The sequence below is a fragment of the Hippopotamus amphibius genome, chromosome 3, assembly GCF_030028045.1.
Source record: "Hippopotamus amphibius kiboko isolate mHipAmp2 chromosome 3, mHipAmp2.hap2, whole genome shotgun sequence".
NCBI lineage: Eukaryota > Metazoa > Chordata > Mammalia > Artiodactyla > Hippopotamidae > Hippopotamus > Hippopotamus amphibius.
Genome location: NC_080188.1, coordinates 47416584 through 47444324, shown reverse-complemented (window position 1 = coordinate 47444324; position 27741 = coordinate 47416584). Strand labels below are relative to the sequence as shown.

Genomic DNA, 27741 nt, shown 5'->3' with positions numbered 1-27741 from the left:
AGACACCATTACTTCTTTGGCTACATTCTATATGTTAGAAGCAAGTGACTAAATATAACCCACAGTCAAGAGGAGGGTAATTAGTCTCCCCCAAAGGAAGGGAAGATTATTGAAGAATATGTAAACTGCCACATTAGTTTTATTTTTTATTAATTTTTAAAATATTTATTTATTTGGCTGAGCTGGGTCTTAGCTGAGGCATGCAGGATTTAGTTCCCTGACCAGGGCCCCCTGCATTGGGAGTGTGGAGTCTTACCCACTGGACCACCAGGGAAGTCCCCACACTACTTTTTTTTTTTTTAATTTGTTTTTCATTGGCTGTGTTGGGTCTTCTTTGCTGCGCATAGGCTTTCTCTAGTTGTGGCAAGCGGGGGCTACTCTTTGTTTTGTGTGGGCTTCTCATTGCAGTAGCTTCTTCTGTTGTGGAGCATGGGCTCTAGGCACACGGGCTTCAGTAGTTGTGGCATGTGGGCTCAATAGTTGTGACTTATGGGCTCTTGAGCACAGGCTTAGTAGTTGTGGTGCACAGGCTTAGTTGCTCTGTGGCATGTGGGATCTTCCTGGCCCGAGGATTGAACCCGTATTGCCTGAATTGGCAGGCGGATTCTTAACCACTTCGCCACCAGGCAAGTCCCCACACTACTTTTAAACTGAACAAAATGAGATGCCAGCTATAAAAACATTATATCCCATGTTTCTGATACATCATCTACCTTTTTGCAATCCCCACAGAAGTATTTTTTAAATTGTAGATTCTGTTCCATAGATAAGACATGAAGTCAACATATAGCATCTCTGAAATCTGCACAGCATAGAAGCAGCAGAAAGGAGAGGGCTCATAGTTTTGTAATTTCAGATCCCCCTTTTAAGATCTGTTTCATACTGTCCTATAACATAACTTTTTAATAGTAGAGGAATAGATTATATGAAATTATATTTAGTGAAGCTTAATTGAGAATAACACCTATTTTATCATTTTACCACACTGTAGATTTGTTCATTCCATACATCTTATCATGGTTGTTTTAAAAATTCTGTATCTGTTTTCAATTTTTATCTTTTTAATATAACTCTCGAAGTGACAGGAAGTCACTTTTTTTTTCTTTTTTAATAAAAGCGCATCTCTTTGAACGCAGCTAATCTGCTTGCTCCCTTGGTAATTCTCTCAATGCACCTATGGCTTAAGCAGGCAAGCGCTGTTACTCAGGCTTTGCAAATGAGCAAATTAACACCTGGGTCTTGACTTAAATTTTATAGAAAAACCAGGAAGAAACGGGAACAGAGGCTTGAAACTTTAGCCCAATGACATGTAAGCCACAAAAATAGGAAAACTCAGTGGAACCTAAAATATGACACAAACGAACCTACCTATGAAACAGAACAGATTTGTGGTTGCCAAGGGGGAGGAGGGGAGGGGAAGGATGGATTGGGAGTTTGGGGTTAGCAGATGCAAACAATTATATATGGAATGGATAAACAATAAGGTCCTACTGTATAGCACAAGGAACTATTCAATATCGTATGGTAAGACATATGGAAAAGAATATAAAAATGTATTTATGTGTGTATAACTGAATCACTTTGCTGTACAGGAGAAATTAAAACATTGTAAATCAATGATTCTTCAATTTAAAAAATGGGAAAAATCAGAGGTAGTGATGGTATATTCTAGTTGGGAAAAGGGACTGATGAAAGGGAACTTTCCAAGTTTCTCCTACACACTTACTCTACCGATAGACGACTGTGTTAACTATTAAAGAAGTTCCAGCCTTATTAAGTCTGGTGATTTTCCTAAGACTAACACGTTTTACCTCCCATACAGGGAACACAAAAAGGTGAGGATGCTTCAAGTTAATGATCCTGAAAGTGGAGTTTGGATTCTGACAGACCTGCTTTGAGCCTAGCTCACCAGCGATATGAACTCGGGCAAATTACATACTTCCTCATCAGGAAAACAGGGATGCGTCAGTAGAACCCATCTTCTGGCTTGTTTTGATGGTTAAATGAGACAGAGTGGACAAAAACACTTGGCACGTAAATGTTAGCTAACTTTTTAGCTTTTTAAAAGAAACTGAAAAGAAGTGGGACTGTTGGACTGAAAAAATTCTCCTTCCCCTTATAAAATCCAGATAAACCTTTGAAGAATTTAAATAAGAGTGAGTGAGGTGGGGGGGGGGGGGCCTTCCTACCACAATAGGACTCTCCTGGCCCCCTCTTCGCCGCTGAAAATCATTTTCTTAAACTTCCTCCTGACCGCCGCCGACGACACTCTCTCGGCCCAAGTGCGTAGGATGCGGCGGAGAGTGGCGATGCGAAGCCGGCGGCCGCATTTAGCGCCCCGGCGGGACCCGGAGCCGCGTGGCACCCTTGGCTGGGGGCGGGGGGTGCGGTGGCGTGGTATGGAGGCACTGGGGCGGGAAGCGCAGATGCGTGACTGCGGAGGCGGCTCCACTCGCCGTCCCGGTCCCGGGTGACTAGGCGGGCCAGGCGTCGCGCTGGCTCCGCTTGCAGCCCTCGCCGCTCCGCCCAGGCTCCTCCTCCCCCTCCTCCAGCGCTTCCCGCCGCGCGGGTAGCGGCCGCGGGAGTCCAATTGTGGCCGCCCGAGCTATGAGAGCCGCCGGCCCGAGCGCGCGCCCCGCGCTGGCGCTGCTGCTGCTGGCCGGGGCCGGGGTGTCGGCCGCCGCCTCGCCCCCAGCCCCGCCGGTCTTCAACGTGAGCCTGGACTTGGCCCCCGAGCTGCGCTGGCTGCCGGTGCTGCAGCACTTCGACCGGGACTTCTTGCGCACCGCTATGGCCCACATCATCGGGTGAGCGCAGGCGAGGGGGTGCGGGCGGGGGTCGCAGTGCTGCCCGGTGCTTGTCAAACTGAGATTCGTGACCTCTCCCCTCCCTGACAGTCTTGCCCTCCACTCCATCCCCCTCATCCCGGGAGACTGGAGTATGCAGGGGTGGCGGGGACCAGAACTGGCATTTGCTACCACTCCAGGAAGCGTCGGGGTTGGGGATGATCCGGCGCATCTGGTTTGACTGTCAAGTTCGGTGCCACCAGTGGCACGCCCGTCCACCAGCTGTTCTGGATCAGGGTGGCGCGCGGGATGTCGCCCGGGCTGTCGCCCCGGCTGCTCAGCTACCGAGTAGGGATGCAGCCCAGGCACTCCTGGCAGGCCTCGCGGGCCCCCAAGCGCACCCTTCTGGGGACCACTCTCGGTCGCCCTACTTCCCTCTCTCGGAGTATTCTGGACGCTGCGTTTTGGGTGATGCCGGCTGGACCTGGACTGTCGGCTTTCTGCGTAAGGGAGGCACCTAGAATTCACTCCTAAGGATGAGAGCTTTAGGTACCCCCTCCCACACTACACACACACACACTCGCACCCCTCCAACCTCTGAGTAGATCAGACACCCTCGTGGTTCTTCATTTCTAGGGATAATGTCCCCAAGTGGGTCCTCTCATTGATCCGAAATGCTGTCTGGGAGCTAGAGCTCTTCTTGCCCCAGCCCTTCACCGACGAGATCCGAGGCATGTGCGACGCCCTGAACTTCAACTTGGCCGACTGCATCCTGCTCAATCTGGCCTACGAGTCCACCGCGTGAGTGCCCCGCTCTAGCGCGGATTAATGTGAGATTTGACCGGGATTCCTGCCACATCTGAGTGGGAGGAGACATATGTTCAGTGTGATAAAAACAGGGTGGTGACCGGACTGCCCAGAAAGCTTCAGTGCTTTCTCTTCGCTTCTCTCGGTTAATCTGAGCAGCAGATTATGAGCTTCGAGAAGGAAAGCAGCTTCTCCGACCGCAACACTGAGCTGTTCCTCTACCTGAAGCCCCCTTTTTTCCCTTCACCAATCCGGGTAGCATCCCATTTTCAAAACTCTGCTCAACACGTACTTTCCCAGGAAGGTTTTGGAATAATCCCCCACTCAATTTAACCCAATGACGGTCCAGCTTTATAACGCAGGGGGTTTTCCCAGCGTTCATTTATCCCCCTGCATGTATCCCTCCACGTTCATCATGGCTAGTGATCACGACTCCTCTTTCCGAGCCTAGTCCCTCCAGGGCTGGGGTCACAGGCTACACTGTTCTGGCCAGTAGGGCCAGCCAGTATTTGGTACCCAGAATGGGCATGATCAGCTGTGGCGCACACAGGGGAATACGAGGTGTGAGGTTGATCCCGGGCAAAGTGCGGGGTGGGGGGAGCCTCAAGTCTGTGGGCTCAGTAGGCAGGTCTTGGAATTCAGAGAGATTTGACTTGGTTTCTGTCTTCAGTACTACCGTTTTGCCACCAGACCAGCCTCATCTAGTAACATCTTGTAGATACTTAAAGCTTCTGGCTGCCAAAAGATATTTTAAAAAGTTTTTCCCCTTCGGATAATGAAACTTTACTGCCTCCTGGCATCTTCCCAGAACACCTAGGAAGACTAGGTTAAGAAGCACTTGTGACTGCCTTCCTCTTCAGGGAAACGTTTTAAGGCACAGATGAGACACAGATGTATTAAATTAAAGTGCCTTTCAATTGACCTAAGTTAATTTTGCCATTCCTCATCTCCTACCCCTATCTTTTTCCTATTCTGACCTGTGGCTTCCTCAATGAAAAAATCAATTATTTTCATTTTCCTCTTTTGTTTGAGTCACTGTATTCAAACCGGCTAAAGCAAAAATTCTAGTAAAAAACATTCTAACTTTTGGATTTGATATTAAGCTATATACTGAATTGCCTGACAAGAAAAAGCACCCTCAGACTCCACTGGCATTAACAAAGGAAATGTTTTGTCCTCATTTCTGGTATAAGACTTTTAGAATCAGATTAAGTAACACTAGCTACCCTTTACTGAGCCTACTGGGTATGAGGCACTAGAGATGGTATTACCTTTTGTGATGCGGAAACCAAGCCTCAAAGGGGATAATTTGCTGAAAGTCAGGTGCATGGTGAGTGGTCAGAGCTGCTGCTAAAAGCACATGTTCCCAGTGCACCGCAGTGTGTCTCCCAAAGCAGAGCCTGGCTCGCTAGTTGTTCCTGTGCTTGTGGGCTACCTTACACCAAAACATTTGGGAATGACACCAAAGAACTGTTGTCTTGCCACACCTTTGAGAGAGAGTCTACAAACTTTGCTTTAGCTACTTCCAATATTTGATCAGTTCCCTTCTTGACATGAACTCTTTGAAGATCAGAGACCTTCAAAGGAAGGAAAAAATTAAAACCTGACCAAGCTTCCTTCTTTAAATAAAGAAGGAGGTAACATTTGTTTTCTCTTAATTATAAAAGTAATATGTAATCATTATAGAAAATTAGTAAATACAGAAAAATATAAAGAAAATTAACCACAATCCTGTTACTCAGAAATATCCTTCAGGATATTTCGTGTGTGTGTGTACATATCTTTCCCCTGTGCCAGAACTGGGCATGATGTATTCAAATATTTTTTGTGTAACATTACATATTCTCGGTGAATATGAACACTTAGATATCTTAAACCTCTTTCTGTTTTCCTCAAAATACATCTCTCTGGCTGGGCATTCTTAAAAGATCCCTTTGTCTTATTAGCTTTGTGCAGGGAGCTCTAAGGGGGACAGGAAAAGTGCCAAGCCCCTAAATAGTTCACCCTTTTCCCAAGGAGACAGAATGAAACAGTTTGTGGAGCAGAAAGGTCAGGTGCCATGGTACTTGCTCTAAGAAATTCAGACAGGAGAGAGTTGAGCTTGAGCCAGCTTTGAATGGTGTATTAAATAACTACATACTGCCAAGCAGAGGACTAAGCAAAGTTCAGTGAACTCCTGAGCCCAGAATGGGTCCATTTCAGACTTAGATTTAGGATGAAATTCTTATTCAGTATGTTTTCAATGTCTTCTGTGCTGAGGGCAAAGCTCTTGTAACATTGAACGAATGCGGTTGTGTCCAGTTGTCTTTTTCATCTTGAATTATGATCCACAAGGATTACATAGCGTATGTGTCTGTTACAAGGAAGAAAACTGTTTTACTTGGAGGACTTATTTTTAAAATGAAACACTCGTTTCCTTTTTCTTGTTTTTCTTGTTCACCCATGTTGAATTTTTTCCTTTTGCCAGATTCTGCACCAGTATTGTGGCTCAGGACTCCAAAGGCAACATTTACCATGGGCGGAATCTGGATTATGCTTTTGGAAATTTCTTACGCAAGTTGACTGTGGATGTGCAGTTCATAAAGAATGGGAAGGTATAGTCCGTACAGTGTAAGATTCAGAAATCATAGAGACTCACTAACCCAAGGTAGCCATCACTTGGATAGTCTGTACCTTAACTGTGTTATCAATTTAAGGTACAAAAAAATATCAATCTCCTGGAAAAACAAAACCACAAGAAAGATTTACATCAAGTATGCTTGTAGAAACAAGGTTCATTTATTGAGCATCTACTTACAGAGGTCCATTTTCCCTAGGGAAATTTCTGTGGGTGTGTGATCGATTTTCAACTTATGATGCTAAGTCAGCTGTTTCCTTTGCTTTCCCATGTTCAGGCTGCTTCTAGAATAGGGAGGGGTTAGGGAGCCGTAATGGTTAGGAACACCTAATTTTGGGATCTGACCGTCCTAGGTTTGAAGTTTGCTTCCATCACTTCCTTTGTGACCTTGGGAAATTACTTAAACCCATTTTGCAGATTATAGCTCAGAGAGGTTAATAACTACTTTATGGAGATAGTTATAAAGATTAAATGGAGTAATCTTTGCAAAGCATATGGTAGATGCTTGATAAATAGTGGCCAAATAGTCCTTCACTTTAAAAGTGTTATGGACCCACGCTACTCTCTTATTGTTGATCTTTAAGAAATTATACTTAGATCATTTCATTTGCATCACACTTCCTTTAAAAGTACAACCTAATATGTACTATTGTCACATTTCTGTGTAGATATCTAGAGAGAGAGCAGTAATCAATGTTCATTGTATATACAAACATGGCATTGCCATGAAACAGAACAGAGAATGCAAGTCAGATTTTGGCTTTGGGGGGACACTGTCTAAGGACTTTATTTCATTTGTTCTTTGCATTTAGGGGTTGAGTCACAAATACTAGAAACTCATTTACTAAATACTGTCGTCTGCTTTTACAAACAAAAACTGTTTCTCATAAAACATTCAAACAGTACAGAAATAGTTAAGGTGAAAGTTTCTCCTTTCCCAGTTTCATTCCTTTACTTCACCACTATTACCAGTTTATTTGTAGCTGAAGATTTACTTCAAAAATGGTTTTAAGTGGTAGCAATGACAGAATATCCATGAAAATAAATTCTGAAAGGACATCTGCTAAAATATTAATAATTATTACTGAATGAGGGGACAATAATTATTTTTACTACTTTATGCTTTTCTCCATTATTCTACAGTGAACAAAAATTCTTAAAAATCGACAAAGGGTCAAATGCAATAAACATAATTTCAGCTGTTCCCTCTAGACACACCCTAACAGTTGTTGCTTCATTTGTTTCTGTTTCTCTGGAGCTTCCATGGGAAAGGGTCTATTGGCCTGGCTTTTCTCAGTGCTCAGGCCATTATTACCAAATTTAACAGTTTACACTTGGGTATTGTCTTTCTTCTGAGGACTCATGGCTAATAAATTATTTTGCTAAATTAAGGACAGGTTATTCGCCCAATAATTAAGCTCTTATTCTTATCTAGTGTGCAGAGTTTTAAAAGTATTTTCAGGGCTTCCTAGGTGGCTCAGTAGTTGAGAATCCGCCTGCCAATGCAGGGGACACAGGTTCGATCCCTGCTCCAGGAAGATCCCACATGCCGCGGAGCAACTAAGCCCATGCACCACAACTGTTGAGCCCATGTGCTGCAACTACTGACGCCCACACGCCTAGAGCCCGTGCTCCACAACAAGAGAAGCCACAGCAGTGAGGAGCCCGCGCACCACAACGAAGAGTAGCCCCCACTTACCGCAACTAAAAGAAAGCCTGTGCACAGCAAACAAGACCCAACACAGCCAGTAAAATAAATAAATAAATAAATTTATAAAAGTATTTTCAGATACAGGACCTCCTCTGATCTTCAGGGCAGCCCCGTGAGGCAGGCGCAAGTCAACATTTCTATCCTCATGTTTCAGATGAGAGGGCTGAGACTTACCGAGACTAACTTGCTCCAGATCACGTGATGAGATGAGGCAGAGGTGGGACCAAACGGAGTCCTTCAGCCTTCAAGTAGCTTTCTCCCCAAAACTCCGACTGTAAATTAGTGTCTCCTGCCCCAGCTAAGGGTTTGTTTATGTTAACTAACATGTAACAGACAACTGGAAAGCATAGATACTTAGAAATAAAGACAGTTTTTCAGAGCTACAAGATACAATATCTCACAAATTATATCTTATAATTATTTATAATTACATGTTATAAAATATCGTGGAAACTACAAGTGATTTTGACTTTTGTAACTTTAATTTGCTGACTCTTCAAGAGTGACACTGATGTGAGTCAGTGTATCATGTGAATGAAGTGACCACGTGATTACTTTTTCCCCCTATAGTTTTGTTTTGTAGCATAACTTTACTTTAGTAGTGAGGTAGACTTGTTCCCATTTTACTGCTATGAATGGAAATGGGGAGAATTCATGGAAGGCCCTCAATGAGTCTCAGGGAAGAGGTCATTTATAAAATTAAGGCCACTGCATTTTTCCCCTTGTAATTTAGTCATTTTATTTTACAACCAGACAAGGTAGAAATAAACAATTAAGTGAAAAGTTACTGACTTAAAATTCAGCTTTCTAGGAAAAAATTAAGCTAGGCCTGTTCATTTCTCAAAATACAAAAATATTAGTTCATCTTTATTGAACCATATGAGCTGGGTATCTGGTATCTGAAATAACTGATATTTTCTCCTCAGGGATATAGTGATGTCTTGCAATGATTGGAATTCATTTCCTTAATTTAAAGTGGGAGCAAAGCAGAAAAAAAAAGTGGGAGTGATTCCCTACAACTCATGCAATAATCATGAGGATTAAGTGAAAGATGTTTGTAAGAGAATTTTTTAATATTTAAAATTTGAATTTGATTACTGATAAAGTCTCACTTGTTTCCCGTTACTTCACAGAGCTTGTAAGATGCATGATGTTAATCTCTTATAATCAAGTCAACACAAATTTTTATTTTTATTTTTTAATTTTTAAAAATTTTTTTCAATTTTTCAATTTTTTAATTTGTTTCAGAGTTAAACCCAAGACACACTGACTTCATAGGAAATCCACTGAGAAATGTTTTTCTAGGTTAAACACCTGTTTCCCCTTAGTCTCCCCCAACAGAGCACGTACATGTTAATTACTTTCATTTCATAATCACGGCTGTCCCACCACTATACCAAGATCACCTAAACTGTGTGTGTGGTATTCTGAATGTTCTTAGTTATACCCTAATTTCACTAATTGCAAAAGATTTTCTGGGATAACCTGTCACCTGAATTCTTTGGCTACTTTTGAAGATGAAGTCCAAAGAGCTCTTAAATGATTCTCCTTGGGGAGGGGTCAGTAATTTCATAGGTATTAGCAACAAGCACCTGGGGCTGCGCGGATCCCATCTGGCATCACTGGGAGACAACCCGTAAAACCAGAGAATCATTTGATGCGACAGCCAACTAAGTGACTCAAAACCGAAGCTTAAATTGAAAGAAAAAACTAATTTAGAGGGAAAAAAAGGCAATCCTAGAGGAACTCATTCTAAGCAGTCAGTCACTACGTGTGTGGAAGGCACAAGCGGATCGATTCAGTGCAGGCTGGTGGGTCCAAGATGACTCTCCTTTTTGGGAGACAGTGGTCTGAGGGAGCAGAACCTGGGAAGCGGCCAGTACCAGGGAAGAGCAGCCGTGAAGTGCTGAGGACATTCATATTCAACCCCCACCTGGAGTCGAACCTACGGGTTTGGGAATTCCCTGGCTGTCCAGTGGTTAAGACTCAGCACTGTCACTGCCAAGGGCCAGGGTTCAATCCCTGGTTAAGGAACTAAGATCTCACAAGCCCTGTGGCGCAGCTGTAAAAAGAGCAAAAACAAAAAAACAAACCAAAAAACAAAAACAAGTTCACTCAGAAGCTGACCGTAACGTGCTAACACGTCCTTAAATTTGATTGTTACTGGTAAACAGTCTCACTTGTTTCCCCTTACTTCACAGAGCTTGTAAGATGCAGGATATCCATCTCTTATAATCAAGTCAACACAAGTTTTTAAATGGAATCCCATTTGCTACTTCTACGATGGAGGTCCTTAACTTTTTTCTGCATGGAGCCCTTTGATGAAGCTTTTTGATCCCTTTTCAAAATAATGTTTCATAAATACGTAAAATAAAATTCATGAGATTGTGAAGAAAACCAGTTATGTTGAAATATAGCCATTTCAATATTACAATTTTTCTTAACACATTAACTGGTAAAATTTAGCAGTGGGTCTAATAACTACCATAAATTCAGAGTAGTGATAAGTATGAATGGTATTTCAAGATATGTGTGTATATCATATCAAGGTAGGTATGCCATTATGTATGTAACGATTCTCCTGGTGGTAGAGTAACAGGCACTGCTATGACTACATGAGTTCTTGCACGCATTCATTACAGAGGGAGTAAAATTTCAGTAGAGGTTAGTGAAAATAGAGATGTATCTTCTTTTTTTTCCATCCGAGGTCACAGATCCACGGACTTCTATCCATGAACCCCTAGAATTAAATCTTCTAGAAGACTATTTCAGAGTTTTTAATCTATTATGTTGGAACTTATAAGAAAAAAAAATCCATGAAATTGTGGGACAAAACAGGTGATTTCAAAGTACACGTGGTTGGATTGATGAGATGATGCCTTATCTCTTGATTTCAGATTGCCTTCACAGGAACCACATTTATTGGCTACGTAGGATTATGGACTGGTCAGAGTCCACACAAGTTTACGGTTTCTGGCGATGAACGAGGTAATCAAAGTCCTAAGCATTTTTAGCCCTACCCTTGTTCTGTTTTACCCAAGTACTTCATTCCCTCACCCAACAGAACATGTGGAACACCTTCCATGTTTCCATTCTAGTGGGGGAAGGTGGGCAGTGTGCATGTAAGCAGTGGAGGTGATTTCAGCCGGTGATAAGAGCTACCAAGAAAGTAGAACAGGAAGACGTGATCGAGAATGAAGGAGGGCGTGGAGCGGGTACTGCAGGTACGGGGTCAGGGAAGGCCTGGCTCACATGATCTCGGTGTGCAGAAGCTGGGGGAAGACCATTCCTGGTGGATTCCAGAAACAAAAGACTGGGATGTGGTTACAGGATGGAGTATAGGGGGAGTGACATTAGAGATGGCGAGGAAGGCTGAGGCCGTGGTGCCGGGTCGTGAGGAGGAGTTTGGGTTTTAAGCAATGCGGAAGCCCTAAGAAAATTTTAGGCTAGGGAGTCAACAGATCTGTTTTACCTTCATACCCTTAACTATAATCTGGCTGCTCTGGAGAGACTAGATCGTGTTGGGTTAAGATAGAAGCAGAAGACTGTCTGGAAGCTATTACAGTAATCAGAGGATATATGATGGCATTATACAAGCAACACCTGTAAAGCACTTTATGGTTTTCTGTGCACTTACTCAAAGTATTTTCATTAGACCCTCGCAACCGTCCTGTTAGATAGGCTCGGCTGATATTATTAACCACATCCATTATGCAGAGGAGGAAACTGAGGCTACAAGATGAAAGGACAGCTAGTAGATGGGAGAGATGGTTCTCAAATTGATCTCCTGGGTCCTTGCCTAGTTGCTGTATCATATAACCCCACTGCCATCCCCCAAATCTCAGGGACACCACTCAGTTTCCCAATATGTGGGAAGCCCTGAGTTAAGCCAGCTCTGGTCTCTGTTCTCAGGAATTTGCAACTGAATAAAGGAGAAAGAGACGTACATGGAGTGTACGTGTGTAGTCTTAGTCATCTGATGAACCCCTGATCTATTGTTGTTGTTGCTTCCTTTGATATATTCTTATCTTTTACATAGGGTTGGCCAGGAAGATGCTGGTTGAGGATATATCAATGTCCACAGTACTCAGTTCTTTATCCTTATGTACTACTTCATCATTTTCTCAAATGTCAGCTGTGAGAGAGACTAACTCTCAACCAGTACATAACCAAACCACAGCATAACAGTTCCTGAAGTGGAACCAAGAATGACTGTAGACATGTGTAACCACAAGGGGCTTTGTTTCCATCATTTTGTGATTCAAATTATTTAACTGATAGTTATGGTATGAGCAGTTTAAAAATAACTGAGTTACCGTATGCTAACACATATATATGGAATCTAAAAATATGGTATGGATGAACCCAATGACAGGGCAAGAATATAGATGCAGACGCAGAGAACGGACTTGAGAACACGGGGTGGGGCGGAGGGGGGGGGAAGGGGAAGTTGAGATGAAGTGAGAGAGTAGCACTGACATATATACACTACCAAATGCAAAATAGAGAGCTGGTGGGAAGCTGCTGCATAACACAGGGAGATCAACTCAATGACGGATGATGGACCTAGAGGGGTGGGAGGGTGGGAGGGAGACTCAAGAGGGAGGGGATATGGGGACATATGTATAAATACAGCTGATTCACTTTGTTGTATGGCAGAAACTGGCACAACAGTGTAAAGCAATTATACACCAATAAAAAAAAAACTGAGTTATTCCTTTACATACACATTTAATTAAATACTGTAAAATTTAAAAAGAACTTTTTTAAACCTTAAGCTAATGAAAACTAGTTGTAGTTTTAGTCTGCTAAGATTGAGTTAAAATGCCTGAACAATAAAATGACATTTCTTCATTAATAGAGATAATTAAGATCTTGAATTAGGTTTCTGAATATTATGGAGAGGGCCAACAGTACCTTTAGTATATGACTAAGGATAAGGAAAGGAGGAGGACTAACAAATGACATAGAGTGTGGGAGCCTTAACCACCTGTGGATAAGATCTCAGCCCGCAGAGCCAGGCCGCCCTGCCTGGTTTATACCTTGGTGCTGCCACTTGCTCGCTGATGATCATGCCCAGGGTGCCTACCCTTTCTGTGCTTCATTTTCATCTGGAAAACAGAGGTGATAATAGTCACTGTAAGGACGAAATGAGTTCATGTATGTAAGGTACCCGGAGCAATGCCTGGCACAGAGTGAGGGCCGTAGAAGTATTTGCTGTTGGTGTCACATCTCTGGGCTGGCCCTCTTCGGAGCCCCAGATTGGAGTGTCCAACTCCAGCTCAGCATCTCTACATTGATGTCTACTAGGCCTCCCAAACTTAACATGTTTAAGCACATCTCTTGCCTTTTTCTTTTCCCCTTTTCCTGCCCTTACTCCCCCTCCATCCAGATTTGTTCCTCTCCTAATTTTCCATGTCTCAGGGAATGGCACTTCTCAACCAGTTGTTACCAGGAGAATTCTTTGACCTCTCAGTCCCTAAGTTTTATCAGCTCTGCCACCAAAATGAGACTCTCCCTGTCCATTCCCTCCACCTCCCCTGCTAGGCTATGGCACCTGTGTTGCTGCCTGGCTGTCCATCTGATCTCCCCACTGCTGTTCTCACCCTCCTGTACCTTCTCCCCCCAGCAGCTGCATGATCAGGTTGTTCTTCTGCTTAAAACCTACTGTGACTTTCCATTTCACATGACAAATCCAGAGCCCTGACTCTGACCTCAAAACTCTATGTGGTCACCTCCAGCACTTCATTGCCTCTCCTTCTCCCTCACTCTACCTGTACCTCACTGACATTCTTTCTTTTCTTGACGTCTGCTGGGCTTGTCCCTGCCTTAGGGCCCTGACAGCTATGCCTTCTGCCTGGGATGCTCTGCCCACCTTAGCTAGGTGGTCACAGCTCAGAGGGGCTGTCCTTACACGCCTTGTGGAAGGAGTCCCCTCTCATCACTCATGATTACATTATTGTTTTACTTTCTTTATTATGGTTATCAAAACCTTGTTTATTTAATGGCACGCTAGTTTCTCTGTTCACTGTTAAATTCCAAGAGTCTGCACCAACTCTGGATATGAAAGTTAGTAGATGCTCAATGCTTATTTCTTGAATGAAATTTTCTCTTTGGAAATAAATCCCCTGCAGATAATTTTAATGTTAAAAAGCATTTAAAAAATGAGCCCAATCTTACTGAAAGTTCTGAAATACATATGTGCTCTACAGTCTTCCCAACACTATTGAGTCACTTTTCTTGACAGCTACATAATTTTATTTTGCGTGAAGTAATATATGAAATGATTTCCTTTAATGTAATTAGCATTGTTTCCAGGTAAAAGATTATACACACACACACACACACACATGAAGTACGTATATACATATACACTCACATATTTACATATACATGTTTATATGTTGCCATGAAATTTGGGCTTCATCTTTGAAAACTGGATGCTGATAAAATCACTCTTCACTCACCAACCTTTCTCCTCCATCAGCTTGTTCTATGGGGAAGAAACAAGATTTAGGAATTTTAAAACATGGCTCTGGGGCAGCAACTCGAGCATGTACTTACTGTTCCATCCTCTGCAGATCAAGGCTGGTGGTGGGAGAATATGGTCGCTGCCCTTTTTCAGAGACACTCACCCGTCAGCTGGCTTATCCGCACTGTGAGTATTTTCACTGTCGAGCCCACCTCCCCCTAATGTCATGTTCTAAACTGTGTTCATGTTGTGATGCTGTGTCATTTAACGATGTTGTTTTTAATGTAAGAAGCTCCTGACGAGAATAAGCATCTAAAGGTTTACAAAATGCATATCACCTTTTTTGATAATAGGTACGAAGGACAGATGTTTTTATCAGTAGGATAATGTTGCAATAGCGAAAAGTGTCCCGTGTGAATGGAACTAAAATTCGACTTGTACAGAGGTGACTGAGTGCTTTAAAGGGAGAATGAGGGATTAGGGAGGGGGTGAGGGGAGCACAGTAGAGTCAGAGAAGTGAAAAATTAGAAAAAGTAGAAAGGAGAGGGTTGTCTATGTGAAGTAAGTCAGCCTCCTACCCTCCCTCAGAGACTGGGACCCAGGGGCCCTATCTTCAGCTATTGGCTGCAAATTCTTTGGGGAGCTTTGAGTTTTTTCAGGCAGGCACTATAGGGGAGCTAGGGTCATTGTAAGGATGCGGCACCTTGAGCTGTCAGAAGCTATGACAGTGTTTGTCCAAGTCTTTATAGGCTGAGGTTAAGGCACAGTGGAGAAGACGGCTCCCAGGAGCCTGGCTAGAGTTTGGTCAAGAAGAGAATCTTTGTCATAGGCTAGAGTTTTCCACAATAGCTGATTGAGGTAAAAGATGTATGTTTTTCTACAGATACAGATGTGCCCTCCTTTTAGACTCTCCAGTTGCAAATATCTTAATCTCCATTTGCAAGTATCTGAGTTAGCAAAACAAATGCATTAGAAGGTGGCTCCACACACAACAAAAGGAATATCAGCGTCACTACCTATTAGACAGCAGAGTTCCAACCCACATATAAACTGTAATCTGACCACAGAAAGCACATTTTCAGGAGCACATCTCTGGTGAAAGGATCTGGCCCTCCTGGCTGAAGGCCTGGCTAAAGCCTTTTTGGCCCTTCCTTGTCCTGCTCTAAATGATCAAGCCCCTCTGGACTTGAAATTCTCCTAAACTTTTTACTTAAATACTCCCTAAAGCTGTTGACAAACTATGCATGCTTCACATATTTTTAAGATGATTTCTAAAGTATTTCATCATAAGATTGGAAAGCCACAAAAATCCAGTGTATTGTACATGTTGACATTTAAAAACAAAACTGTAATTTACAATCTGTCCAGGGGAGGGACTTCCCTGTCGGTCTAGTGGTTAAGACTCCACACTCCCAGTGCAGGGGGTCCGTCCGGGTTCAATCCCTGGTCAGGGAACTAGAATCCACCTGCTGCAACGCAACTAAAGATCCCACATGCCGCAGCTGAGACCCAGCAGAGCCAAATAAATAAATATTAAAAAAAAAAAATCTATCCAGGGGAATCTAAACACCAGTGATTTTTAAAAAAGATTTTAGATATAATTTACATACAGTGAAATGCACAGATATTAAGGGTTTAGTTCAGTGTGTTTTGACAATTTTACATACTCATTTATCCATGCATGTAACGACTAACAAAGCAAGATACAGAACATAGCGCCTGAAAAAAATGCACAATGTGAGAGTTGTGAGTTACGTTTTACTTGGGGGAAAACGAGGACTATAGCCTGGGAGACAACATCTCAGATGGCTCTGAGAAACGGCACCAGAGAGGTGGGGGAGGGTCAATGTATATGTGATTTTGGTGAAGGGGGTACATGCGGTCAAACATACATTTTGGCAGAGGCTTGCTGCTAACCATGAGGAGCAGATGTCACTGTTAATGATTTTAGTGCTTTTCTAGACACGAGGAGATAAAAGAATTGGGCTCACAAAATCTTCTTCTGAAAATATCTGACTATCTGAAGACCTTTTCTGCCAGTGTTTCCCAGAGCATAGCGTGCCTCATTCCTGATCTCCACCCTGCAGTCCTTTCAGGGGGTGTCAAGGTCAGCAACTACAGTGGCTAGTGACCTAATCCTCGTAGAGGCAGATGGTGAGTGACCATTTTTAGTTGGCAGACATTTCCAAATGTCCCTGGAAACTTCCCGAGTGCTCCCTTCTAGTCAATTTCTAACCTCCTCTGACACCCAACCTCCCTCCAGGCACCACTCTTGACTTCTATCACTATGGGAAGTTTGGCCTGTTCTAGAATTCATCTACATGAAATCGTAGTATATGAACTCCTTTTCATTCCCTAACCATAATGTTTTTCAGATTCATCCTTGTTTGTATCACTAGCTCATTCCTTTTTATTACTGAAGAAGATTCAGTTGTATGAGTATCCCACAATTTACTCATTTTATTGTCGATAGACATTGAGTTGTTTCCAGTTTGGGGCTATTGTGAGGAAGGCTGCTGTAGAAATTCTTGTACAAGTCTTTTTGTAAGCATACATCCATTTCAGTTGGTTACGAAGCACTTAAGAGTGGAATTGGTGGGTCATAAGGTAGATGTATATTTAATTGAGGTAATGCCATGCAATTCATCTACTTAAAGTATACAGCTCATTGGTTTTTAGTGTATTTACAGAGTTGTGCAACCATCACTACAATCAGTTTTAGAACGTCTTCATTTCCGTCAAGAGAAACCCTGTACCCATTAGCAGTCACTGCCCATTTCCTCCGTTCCCTGAGATAGATAAGGTACCTGTCTGCCCCTGGGTGTGCCGCTTGGGTGAATGAAATCAGGCACCACTGCCTTCTGTATTTCCCACTGATGTTCTTTTGCATTGTTCTCATAGAATTCTGTTAGAGGCCATGAATTCTTTGATAGTAGTTGGGGAATACTATAGGTGACATAATCCAAAAAATGTTCCATCACTCCTGTTGCCTCACTTCTAATTTTGCTGAGTTTAGAACAAACTGCCTCACGTCTAACCACCCCACCCTAACAGTGATTTGTATGAGGCAGGGAACAGTCCACAAAGCTCGCCGGGGTTAATGGTTCATGATGTTGAACGATGGCACCTTTGCAGACACCAATGTTTTGAGTCATTCTTTGGTTCGACCTCTCCCCACCCTTGACTCTGTGCTTAGGCACTGTTCAGGCTGGGTGAGCAGGATGGCTGTCCTTTCCAGAAGCGGTGGAAGAGTGTTAGAGAAAGTACAGGTGGGCGGGGCTGGCCCTCTCCCCAGGACGATCCTGAGCAGATCAGCTTGAGGGAGGAGCACACATGGTAGCTGAATATTTGGCAAGTAAGCCTCGTGACCCCCCCCCCCCAACCCCCGCTGCAGACCCGTGGAAGTGCTCACGCAGCCCAGTTCAGCTTGCTGCTCTAATGCAGCATGCCTTCATCTCCGACCCTTTGCTAGTCTATTCCACTGAGCTACAACTCTCTTCCCCACCCCCACTCCCAACCCCACAGGCACCGTTTCCTCTGGGCTAACTTCTGTTTGTCTCTCTGATCTCAGCTCATGCGGCACCTCCCTGGGAGGCCTCCTCAGTGGCCTGGGTAAGGATGGGTCCCCGCTGTGACTTCCGCAGCATCTTCTTCTCCTGTGTTGATACTCATTACATTGTGTCCCTATTGCCTGTTGACTTCACTCTCATCTTTGGAAGTTTGGGGAGAAAAGGGACTGGGTCCACCATCTTCACAGCTCTGTTCCCACACCAGTACAGGGCCTAGCCCATAGTAAGTATTCAAGAAATACCTGCTGGAAGAACAAATGGATGAAGAAACATGGGGAGACCTTTGCGAAGGTGATCTGCCTCAAAATCATGCAGCCTATGCTTGGTGAGCCAGGTCTCTCCCCAAAAGAGCTTGTCGAAGTTCTCTTCTTTTGTGAGAAAAATTCTGCTGCTGTTGGCTTTCCATTGAGCCTTCCTCCAGCTCAGGAGCCCTGATGACAAGAGAATGAGGTCAGAGCAATTCAAGATTTTAGCCGTGGCTTAATACAGCAGGAGAATGTGCTTTGGACCATCTGTCCATCAACGGGTGTGGATAACTGCCGTGTGTGATGATGCTAATGCAGGCTTGGTTTTTCCTGTTCAGACCCTGAGTGAGTCGGAAAACTTTGAAGCAGCTGTTTACAAATTGGCCAAGACCCCCCTCATTGCTGATGTTTATTACATTGTTGGTGGCACATCTCCCCGGGAGGGAATTGTCATCACGAGGAACAGAGATGGCCCGGCAGACATGTGGCCTCTAGATCCTTTAAATGGAGCGTGAGTAGAATTAATGACTCTGGCTCTGGTCATTTTGTATCAGTAATCTTTTTTTTTTTCTTTCATTGGTGAAACTAGAGGTGTTTTTAATCTTTCTACACTTTTTCTATAGCTGTGTCCCAAATGACCTTGGCTAAGAAAAGATGATGTGCTCTGTTGCAGGTGGTTCCGAGTTGAGACAAATTACGACCACTGGAAGCCAGTGCCTACGAGAGATGACCGAAGGTAGGCTCGAGACACTTGCTGCTTTGCAGTGTTTTCTTGTGGTCAGGAGATTGTGCCCCTCCTGCTACAGGAACTGGAGAGGACTACAGGTGCTGTCCCCTCCCAGAAAATGTACTGGGCCCTCGGCCAGGATGGGAGAGGGTAGTATGTGGTGGAGAGCATGGCAGGGAGCTTCCTGGCAGCTGGTTGGGTGTTGGGAAGACAAGGCTAGTTCTGGCCTCAGGGCCAGGAGTTCTAGATTCCACCACTAGCTCTGCTGATGACTCACTGGGTGGCCTCTTGGGCCTCTGTTCACCCACCTGTAAAAGGAAAGGATGGAACAGGTTCATGGTTTCCTATGTAAGACTTTGGGGGAAGGAAAACATTTCCCAGCATGTAAATAAATAAACTGGGGGCTTTAATTTCCCTTCTAATTTTGAAAATTCCATAATTATAAGTCAGTGCATCCCCAAAGAGCAAGTAGTTATCTATTTTTCCTTGGCTTTACTGACCCATATGTTTGGTGGCAACTATTCAATTCACAGCAAACATTTTCATCCTCCTGGCTTCCTCGAGGAGATGGTGTTGAATTAATTCCACCATGGTGGTCTGAGACAAGACAGCAAGCGTGTGGGGGCCAGAATCTGTTTGGGGGAAAGGAAGTTAATAGGGCTAGGCCTTGCATCGAGCCTCCCAAAATGAGAGCCAGTGGGATTCAGAGTTTCCTAAGGTGCCATCTCACCTTTGACCATTGTCCTTACAGAACACCTGCCATCAAAGCTCTTAATGCCACAGGCCAGGCAAACCTCAACCTGGAGACGCTCTTCCAGGTAACTTGTGTCACGACATCCAGCTTTTATTCAGGATGTTTAGTGTCTTCCTCAGTAGTGATTTTTTTTTTTAAATATTCTCCTCTGAAATCAAGCAATGTTGGAGTAAAAGTTTTACCTGGTTGAAAACATTTAAAGGAAAAGCCAGGTGAGATTTTCTGAACTTGTAACCGTGTGGATTAAAGCATCATCTTCACCTGAGTTTTTCTGCATGTTTAAAAAAAAAGAGCATAGATGTAACATGTGTTCACTTATTTAGGAGAGAAAAAAAGAGGTTTCAAAAGTCTAACTTTGTCACCCCAGGATATACCAAAGTGTTAAGAGGTTATTTTTTTCCTATAGATATTCTGTGTGTATTTCTCCTACCTTTTAATAGTCTTTTATTTATTTATTATTATTTTACTGATGTATGGTTGATAATACACAATATTATATAAATTTCAGGTGTACAACATAGAGACTTAAAGGTTATATTCCATTTATAGTTATTATGAGATATTGGCTATATTTTTTGTATTGTACAATATATTTGTAGCTTATTTTATACATAGTAGTTTGTATCTCTTAATCCCATACCCCTAATTTCCCTCCCCTCCTTCGCACCCACTAGTTTGTTCTCTATATCTGTGAGTCTGTTTTTTTGTTTGCTATATACATTCATTTGCATTACCTTTTAGATTCCGCATATAAGTGATAACCTGCAGCATTTGTCTTTCTCTGTCTGACTTATTTCACTAAGTATATTGCTCTCCAAGTCCATCCATGATGTTGCAAATGGCAAAATTTCATTTTTTCTTGCGGCTGAGTAGTGTTCCATTGTATATATACACCACATCTTCATTATCCATTCATCTGTTGACGGACACTTAGATTGCTTCCATATCTTGGCTATTGTGAATAGTGCTGCTATGACCATTGGGGTGCAAGTATCTTTTTGAATTTTTAATAGTCTTTTAATATGATTTTTCCTGTGCAGGTTTTGTCAGTGTTTCCGGTTTATAACAAGTAAGTGGCACGTTAAGCACTTCTGCTCATACATCAGCCTGGCACAGTAGACTCCCTCATGCACTCTTCGGCTCAGCAGGGATCTGAGGGCTCCCACAGAGCAGGGTTTCTAGGTGCTGTGGATACGACAGTGACAAAACAAAGCCTTTGCTTTTCTGGGACCAGCATTCTACTGGCAGGGAGGAGGCAGGAAGGGGCAAATAAACAAATGTATCATAAGTCAGTTGAGGAGTCCATGGAGAAAAACAAAGGTAAGGAAGATAGAGTGATCTGGAAGGAGGAGAGCATGAGGCGTTTATCCTAAATCCGTCTGCTAGCTGGGACCACCTTTGCTGCTTGTGAGCTCCTTAATTTCACTGTTAGTGCTAAGCTCTAGACACCTTTGGCTTTCCTTTATCTTCCCCGGGGAAGTTTCTCTTTTAGCCTGCTCTCTTGATAGTAGCAATGGCTTCTCTGGTCTACAGTCTGGGATTTTACCCACCTACTTTTCTGAGGTGAACTGCTGGGCCGTGACTGCCACTGCCGCAGGAAGCTGTTAGTTAAACTTGAGACGCAGCCCCCACCAAACTGGTACAGGAAGCTCTGCAGGTCCGCTGTCACCATCACAGCGAGGCTGAATAGGCCAACAGCCCGCATCTCCCTCGAGGGTGACTTACCTGTGCCTAAGACCAGCCCAGTGAGGTATGGGTTAAACTAACTAAAGCAGAAGAGGAGGCAAGTCATTAGAGTTCTTATCTCATTCTTTAACCTCCATAAATTCCCAAGCCCAGCATTTCCTACTTTCTCATCATCCTTACTTCTTTCTCTGAGGCAAGCATATCAAAAATGATATTCTTCAAGAAATAGCCTAGTACAGATAAAACTTGTAAAGTGATTTTTAGTGTCAAACAACCCATTGATTTTTTGCTTTGAAATGATCCTCTTCTACTCAAATATAAAACAGTAGTTTTCCTGACGGCCTCTAGAAGAACTTTTGTATATTTGGGTGCTCTAAGATTCCCTAGGTACAATGACATTTTCAAAACTGGTGTCACTCTTTTCACTTTGCACCATAATAGGAATATATCTCTTTGAAATTTTTTTCTTTAAGTATATCCAGATAAAAAAGATTATTGCTGCAAAATTAATTCCATAAACAATATTCTAACAGCCAAAACAATCTTCTACAGAAAAGCACATCAGTATTTTCCCACTCTAACAAATGAGCTATTTGGGTCACAATGATACCCCGGGCTATGCTAGTGAACTAGCTCTTTGAGGGCAGAGAGAGCAAAAACAAACAAAAGAGTCTCCTGATCTGTAGCATTGATTGATTTCCTTGGTGTAAATACTCACCCTGGCCTATTTCAAGCCTGCAGTTGGCTCATAAACTTCTTTCATATTTGACCATTCACTCTCACCAGCCTGTAGGAGTCAGCTCCAACCCACCATTGACCCCTTCCAGTAGGGCATAATTTTGCCTTTTTAATATTCATTAAAAAATAAACAACCTATTTTGTGTTCTTATAGTTTTTAAAACAGTTATATAAATGATAAATATTTCTTTTAAAGAGTAATAGTATAATCAAAGTTTTTATATTTATTTTAATAAAGCATTTTCCATGCTGTGAACAGCCCTTATAATTTTAAATAGCTACATCATAACCAATTGAATGTAGTATAATTGAATTAAACATTCTCCAGTTGTTAGTTCTTCCTCTATGAAAACTCTGAAATAAATATATTTGTACATATCCCCCCTGCTCTTGTATTATTTTCCTTGGCTGAATTCCCAGAAGTAGGATTACTGAGTTAAAGGCTATGAATGTTTCAATGGCAAATGTTTTGTTGAAATAGAATTGTCAAAAATTATAAACAGTTTACCAAGAAGCATTTTTCTTTATTGTATCGTTGAAAACCCGAGAGGAACTACATTTAAATGATAATCACCACTGAACCGGAAATAACACAGATCCCTGACTCTCAGGCCCTTTACATGTATGATTACCGTCAACTAAGTGTTCAGTGTGTGAGGTTGTTTAGAAATGTCTGAACAGAAGCAGTGATCTCTATGCTGCCCCCTTGTGCTGTGCTACAAAATTACACTCTCCTACGGTAGAATTCCATCCTCTGCTGTGGCTATAAACAGAGAAAATATTAAAACAGTGATGGAGAATAGAATTATGACTAAAGTAAATAAGCAACTGAGGTCCTGTTAAAGGAACCTTCATTCCCCTTGGCCGAGCTCTGCACGTTCTCATAGCGCTGTCTTCAGCCCAGGGTATGATTCAGCTGTGGGTGCCAGCGCCTATCCCTAAACAGCCCTGCTCTAGAAGCTTTGAGCATGCATCCCAGTTGGCGTCCGGGGCAAAAGGCAGATGAAGAGAGTGAAGGGGAGGGGCCTTAGTGTGTGTGTGCATCCGTGTGTGCACGTGCACAGGTTATCTGGGTCCCGTACTCTGCAGAATGTTGAATAAGTGCCATTGTATTTTCATACCTAGATCTGGGCAAGCGGGCCCCCTGTCTTGATCCCTGAGCTTTAGGGGCCCCACTCTGGCCTTCCTCTAACTCTCCTAAGATGTAAGGAACCCACTCAGAGTCTGGCCCAAGTACGCAGGACCCTGGGATTTTCACCCTGAACAGCACCCAAGCCATTTCCAGGGCCTGTGTTGTCCCCTTCCCTGGGTGGTATTCTCCTGAGGGCGGTGTGCAGCCATCGTGGACATCCTGTGCCTGGTGAGTGGCCAAGGGATGGCTGTTTGCTGGGGGTGGTGCGTGAAGCCGAGATACGAAGGCTGAGTGTCCACGTGTGGGCCACTTGTGGGGCGGGCAGAACAAGGCTGCAGGCCAAGGCCAGCTCATCCTCACTGCCACAGTGTGGAACTCTGGGCATTGTGACGTTGGCCTGCCGCAGTGTTATCAAAATAGGAAAGAACACTTTGTATGGTTGCTTGAATGATAACTTTTAAATAGCCTGACATATGTGGGTCTCTATTTGTATTCTTGTCCTGGGTCCCAAGTGTTAGGGAAAGGGCTTGGGATTTTTCCCCCTCTTTGGAATATTAGAGAAAATGAGGTATACGTTAAAATTCCTCTCGTTTTCAGCTACACAATTTATACTACGGTCATGAGCGCTGCCAGCCCAGACAAGTACATGACTAGGATCAGAACCTGAGTTAAAAGCGGAAGAGTGAATTCCCCTGTGCTATGAAGGTGTGCTAAAGGTTTTTTTCTTTGCGGGGGGTGGTGGTAGGGATGGGGAGAGGTGGATATATGCTGGTACTTCTCCTAGAAGATAACAGAATCCTTAATATTTATACATACATATTTTTTCCTGACAGGCATCTAGTGTATGATTGTCATTTGTGTCAGGTTAACGTCACTATTAGGTGTTTATTTTGAATTATTTGTATGAAAGCTAATCTTCTGATGCCCAGTACCCTTTGCCCCTGATTATAACCTGCTTTCAGGGCAAAGTGTTAACCTCTTCACTTACACAGAGAGGCAAATATCTGGTAAAACTTGTGTCTCCAAAGTAACAGTGAGGCAGGCCCAGCTCCTTTGCAGGATCAGACAGACATTGAAGGACCAAGAACACTCAGAATTTATTTCAGGCATCAGGGAGTCCATAGCTGAGAGGGAAATCGTGAAGGAAAAAGCAGGAGTCCTTTCTGCTGTCCCTAAAATCAAACCATCTCGGCAGCCACCTATCAACAGGACATCTTTTCCTATTGCAAGGATCTCCTGGAGTTTATAAACCTAGCCTGGTGTTTTGGTCATTCACTTAGGGGGATGTTTAAAATCAGTGTTTAAATTAAGCACATTTATTTATATTTTTTCCTTACAGATGATCTTGTAAATGAAATTTTTGAAGAGCTGCATTTTTAAAAATAAAATGAAAAGATTATATTTTATTTTATGACCAATACAGGCTCCTTCCTCATTAAACTTTTCAACAATGTGAAGCGGGGCAGGAGGATCAGTTTGGAGCTTGCTTTGGTAAAGGGTAATAGGTGTCCTCCATTCACCTTCCTTCAGGGTTTGCCTTGACCTTCTCTTAGCTTCTTCCACTCTGGCTTTAACAGCTCAAAGATAACTGGTCTCAGAGGGTGAGCCGTGTCCTCGGGCTTTATTCCCAGCTTCTCCCCATCACTTAAAGCGATGTTGTCATATCTCAGCTTATAAAGAAAAGAGTGGGGAAGACCCCTTTGTTCATCATGAAGTGCTTCTGGAAGAGTCTGCCAATCAAATAAAATTAACAACGATTATTATTATGGAGCAAAGATGAGTTTATTCGGGAATAGCAGAGGAATTGCAATTTGGGACAAGCGAACTGTGGTGAACCATGGGTGAGTCTGAGAAACAAAGGGAAGGTTAGCTTTTATTGGAATCTGGGAGGAAATTTGGGAGCATTGTTTTGAACAAAAGTTCGTTAGAGGAGAACAAGAGTTCAGGGTTGTTGTAGTTTCACATTGGTTGCAAGTGACAGTCAGTTTGCTGTTACTGAGAAATGCAAAAATCTTTCTTCCTGCTGGCTGTGTAAGTTGAAACCAAGGGTAAGAACTCTCCCTTCGTGACTTCCCCACTCCATTTAAAATCAAGCATGCTTTACCCATATTCACATTTCTCCCTTTTGATCAAGATCTTTCTCTGAAAGCATAACTGATGCAGCATCGGGTTGGTTTTTTGGTTGAAATATTTTTGTCTTTGTCCCTCCATGCCGGGAAGGACCTTTCCTGGGAGTTATGCTGAGGCGGAGAGAGCAAATAGCATTCGGAAACCACAGGGGCCACATTTGAGCAACAAGGAAGGTAGAAGGAGGAGCTCTCAGGCATCTCCCGTTCTTAAGTTATGTCTTATCAAGGTTGTAAGCTTTGGGAGATCATTTGAAAGCACTGAGCTGACATCACACTGTTTGGTGCATCATTTCTGTAGATTATTTGACAGGCAACAGGTACAAAGTTTTAAGATAATTATACAAATCAAAATTAAAAGTAATATGACAAATCCATTTTGTTTAATTGTCCTAAAGATCGAAGGACCATGGGGAATCAGGTGAAACTTGTAACCAGTGAGTGTACTTGTTCCCTGATTTTATGTAATTGAGTTTCTACTTCCCCAGAGAAAAATTTTCACATGCAACAAGTAGTGCTGGCTGCCAGCATATACTACCTTGCTCTGCTAGGAGGTAGCCAAGGGTGATTTGGTTATCTAATACCACCTTAGCCAAGAAATTGTGGAATTAATTAAAGAAACTACAGCTAAAATTGGAGCCGAGACAGACCTGTAGGGGGAGCCCCCCGACCAGTGCATCATTGATTACTCCAAATGGGAAGAGATATACCCCTACATCTCAGACAGTAAGGTGTCGCCTACTCTACTATCCAGCAGGAAGAAGAAAACTCTGCATCTGATGACAGCCCAACCAATCAGACTGTAGCTGCCCGACCAATGAGAAGTCTTCATACTTTGGACTCCTAGCTTCCTCCAGTGAACTCTTTCATTATTAAAACCCCTCCCAACTCCCTTCTTTTTCCTATGAAAGCAAACTCCTCTTTCTTGTTCTCTGGATTTGCCTATGGTCTACCATAGTTTGCACATCCCGAATTGTAATTCCTGTGGTTATTCCCAAATAAACTTGATTTGCTGGCAAAATAACTGGCTCTTTTATTACTAAAGTTGACAGAATCTAAGCCTGCTGTTGGGCAGCTATTGGTTTAGGGGTGGAGACAGCTGTGTTACCTAGGGTAATAGATTTCTAATCGTGTGCTCATTGATGTGTACTCCAAACCAAGAAAGGAGGAAAGATCTGCCAAGGAGGCAAACCTAGAGTCATGGACCCTGTCGGGCTGTTAACCTTAGGTTCTTTGATGTAGGCTTAAGGGGTTGGCCCGGTGATCGGTTTCAGATCAGTTATGAATGGACAGTGGAACAACTAGATATCCTAACGAGCATTGTCCACCCATTCGCCAACTATCCAGACATTTATAAGCCCAGGGATGATGCCATCCTTCACAAACAAAGATGAAACCAGATGAGCACAAAGGATTCCAGCTGAAGTGTCATTGTTAGTGAATTTGTAGGAATGGAGCATCTGGCATTAGTCAAACAGGAGTCAGTGATGTTTTGAGAGCATTCTAGAAGGATTCCTCCAAGCCAAAAAGACCATTCTCTAACATGATCAGGGTACTTGGGTGTAAGTTGTTTTTTGGACAAAGATTGTAAAAGTAAGGGTTGCGAGTGGGGTGGTTGCAGTAGTGTTGTAATTTTATCAGGAATGGTGCTATCGGTGCTATAGTTGGTGGGGGTGTTCAGGAAGAAACAGGGTGTGGGGAGGGATGTTGACAGAAGCTTCACTCTGTAGCTAACGTTGAGGGAAAGTGGAGTGAAATTAGTGGTGGCAATAGGGACAAATGAAAAATTGGCCACAGGATGGACTAGAGAGTCACTGCTGTCGGGTACAGACTGGAGTTTCTCACGGCAAATCCAACCATCAGATGTTTCCCTCTTTTGCAGCAAATCGAGAAATGCAGATAAGAACATTGTCTTTCCAAGAAAGAAAGAGAGAAAATAAAGGAAGAAAAAATGGGGAAAAGATATACAGCCTTGGTCTGGTCATCTTCGGAAAGCTGTCTCCTTCAGCTGTCATCAATTCCTGGAAATCTTTACTTTTAGGTCACCAGTTGGTATGCAGATCCACTCAGGGTTTTGTGCTTTCTTTAGATGTGCTACGTGGATCCAAGAGTCTGTTCCCTGGATCTTGGCAGCACGCAGGTTTGTTAGCAACAGTTGGTAAGGGCCCTTCCAGCAAGGTTGGAGGGATGTCTTTTTGAAGATGTCTTTTTGAAGATGTCTCTTCCAAGAGATGAAATCTCTAGGTTATAAGGGATGATGCTGAAGACCTTTGTCTCCCAAGAGCATGCTTGAAAAGATTGTTCTGCTAAATCATTGTAATTTTCAACAGAAACAAGTAGGTCTTTAAAATATTAGCGTGTATACCCTTTT

General features: G+C 43.0%; 1 protein-coding gene across 7 annotated transcripts; it reads left to right on the top strand.

Moving 5' to 3' along the window:
* Window positions 1-2523: 2523 nt before the first annotated feature.
* NAAA (N-acylethanolamine acid amidase) lies at window positions 2524-27527 on the top strand. Of its 7 annotated transcripts, none has more exons than XR_009052859.1 (12): window positions 2524-2807; window positions 3423-3587; window positions 6061-6187; window positions 10819-10909; window positions 14503-14579; window positions 18546-18718; window positions 18881-18943; window positions 19686-19752; window positions 20729-20757; window positions 23842-23949; window positions 24915-25085; window positions 26128-26382. XR_009052859.1 is itself a non-coding variant. In XM_057729689.1 (11 exons), exons 1-10 carry the CDS (start codon window positions 2608-2610, stop codon window positions 23909-23911), a joined length of 1062 nt encoding a protein of 353 aa, XP_057585672.1. In that variant the 5' UTR covers window positions 2524-2607; the 3' UTR covers window positions 23912-23949; window positions 27253-27527. The 7 variants fall into 7 exon arrangements, 5 of the variants coding, with proteins under 5 accessions (XP_057585672.1, XP_057585673.1, XP_057585671.1 ...); XR_009052858.1 differs by having other exon boundaries at window positions 26125-26382; XM_057729689.1 differs by lacking the exons at window positions 24915-25085; window positions 26128-26382 and adding an exon at window positions 27253-27527.
* Window positions 27528-27741: the final 214 nt, after the last annotated feature.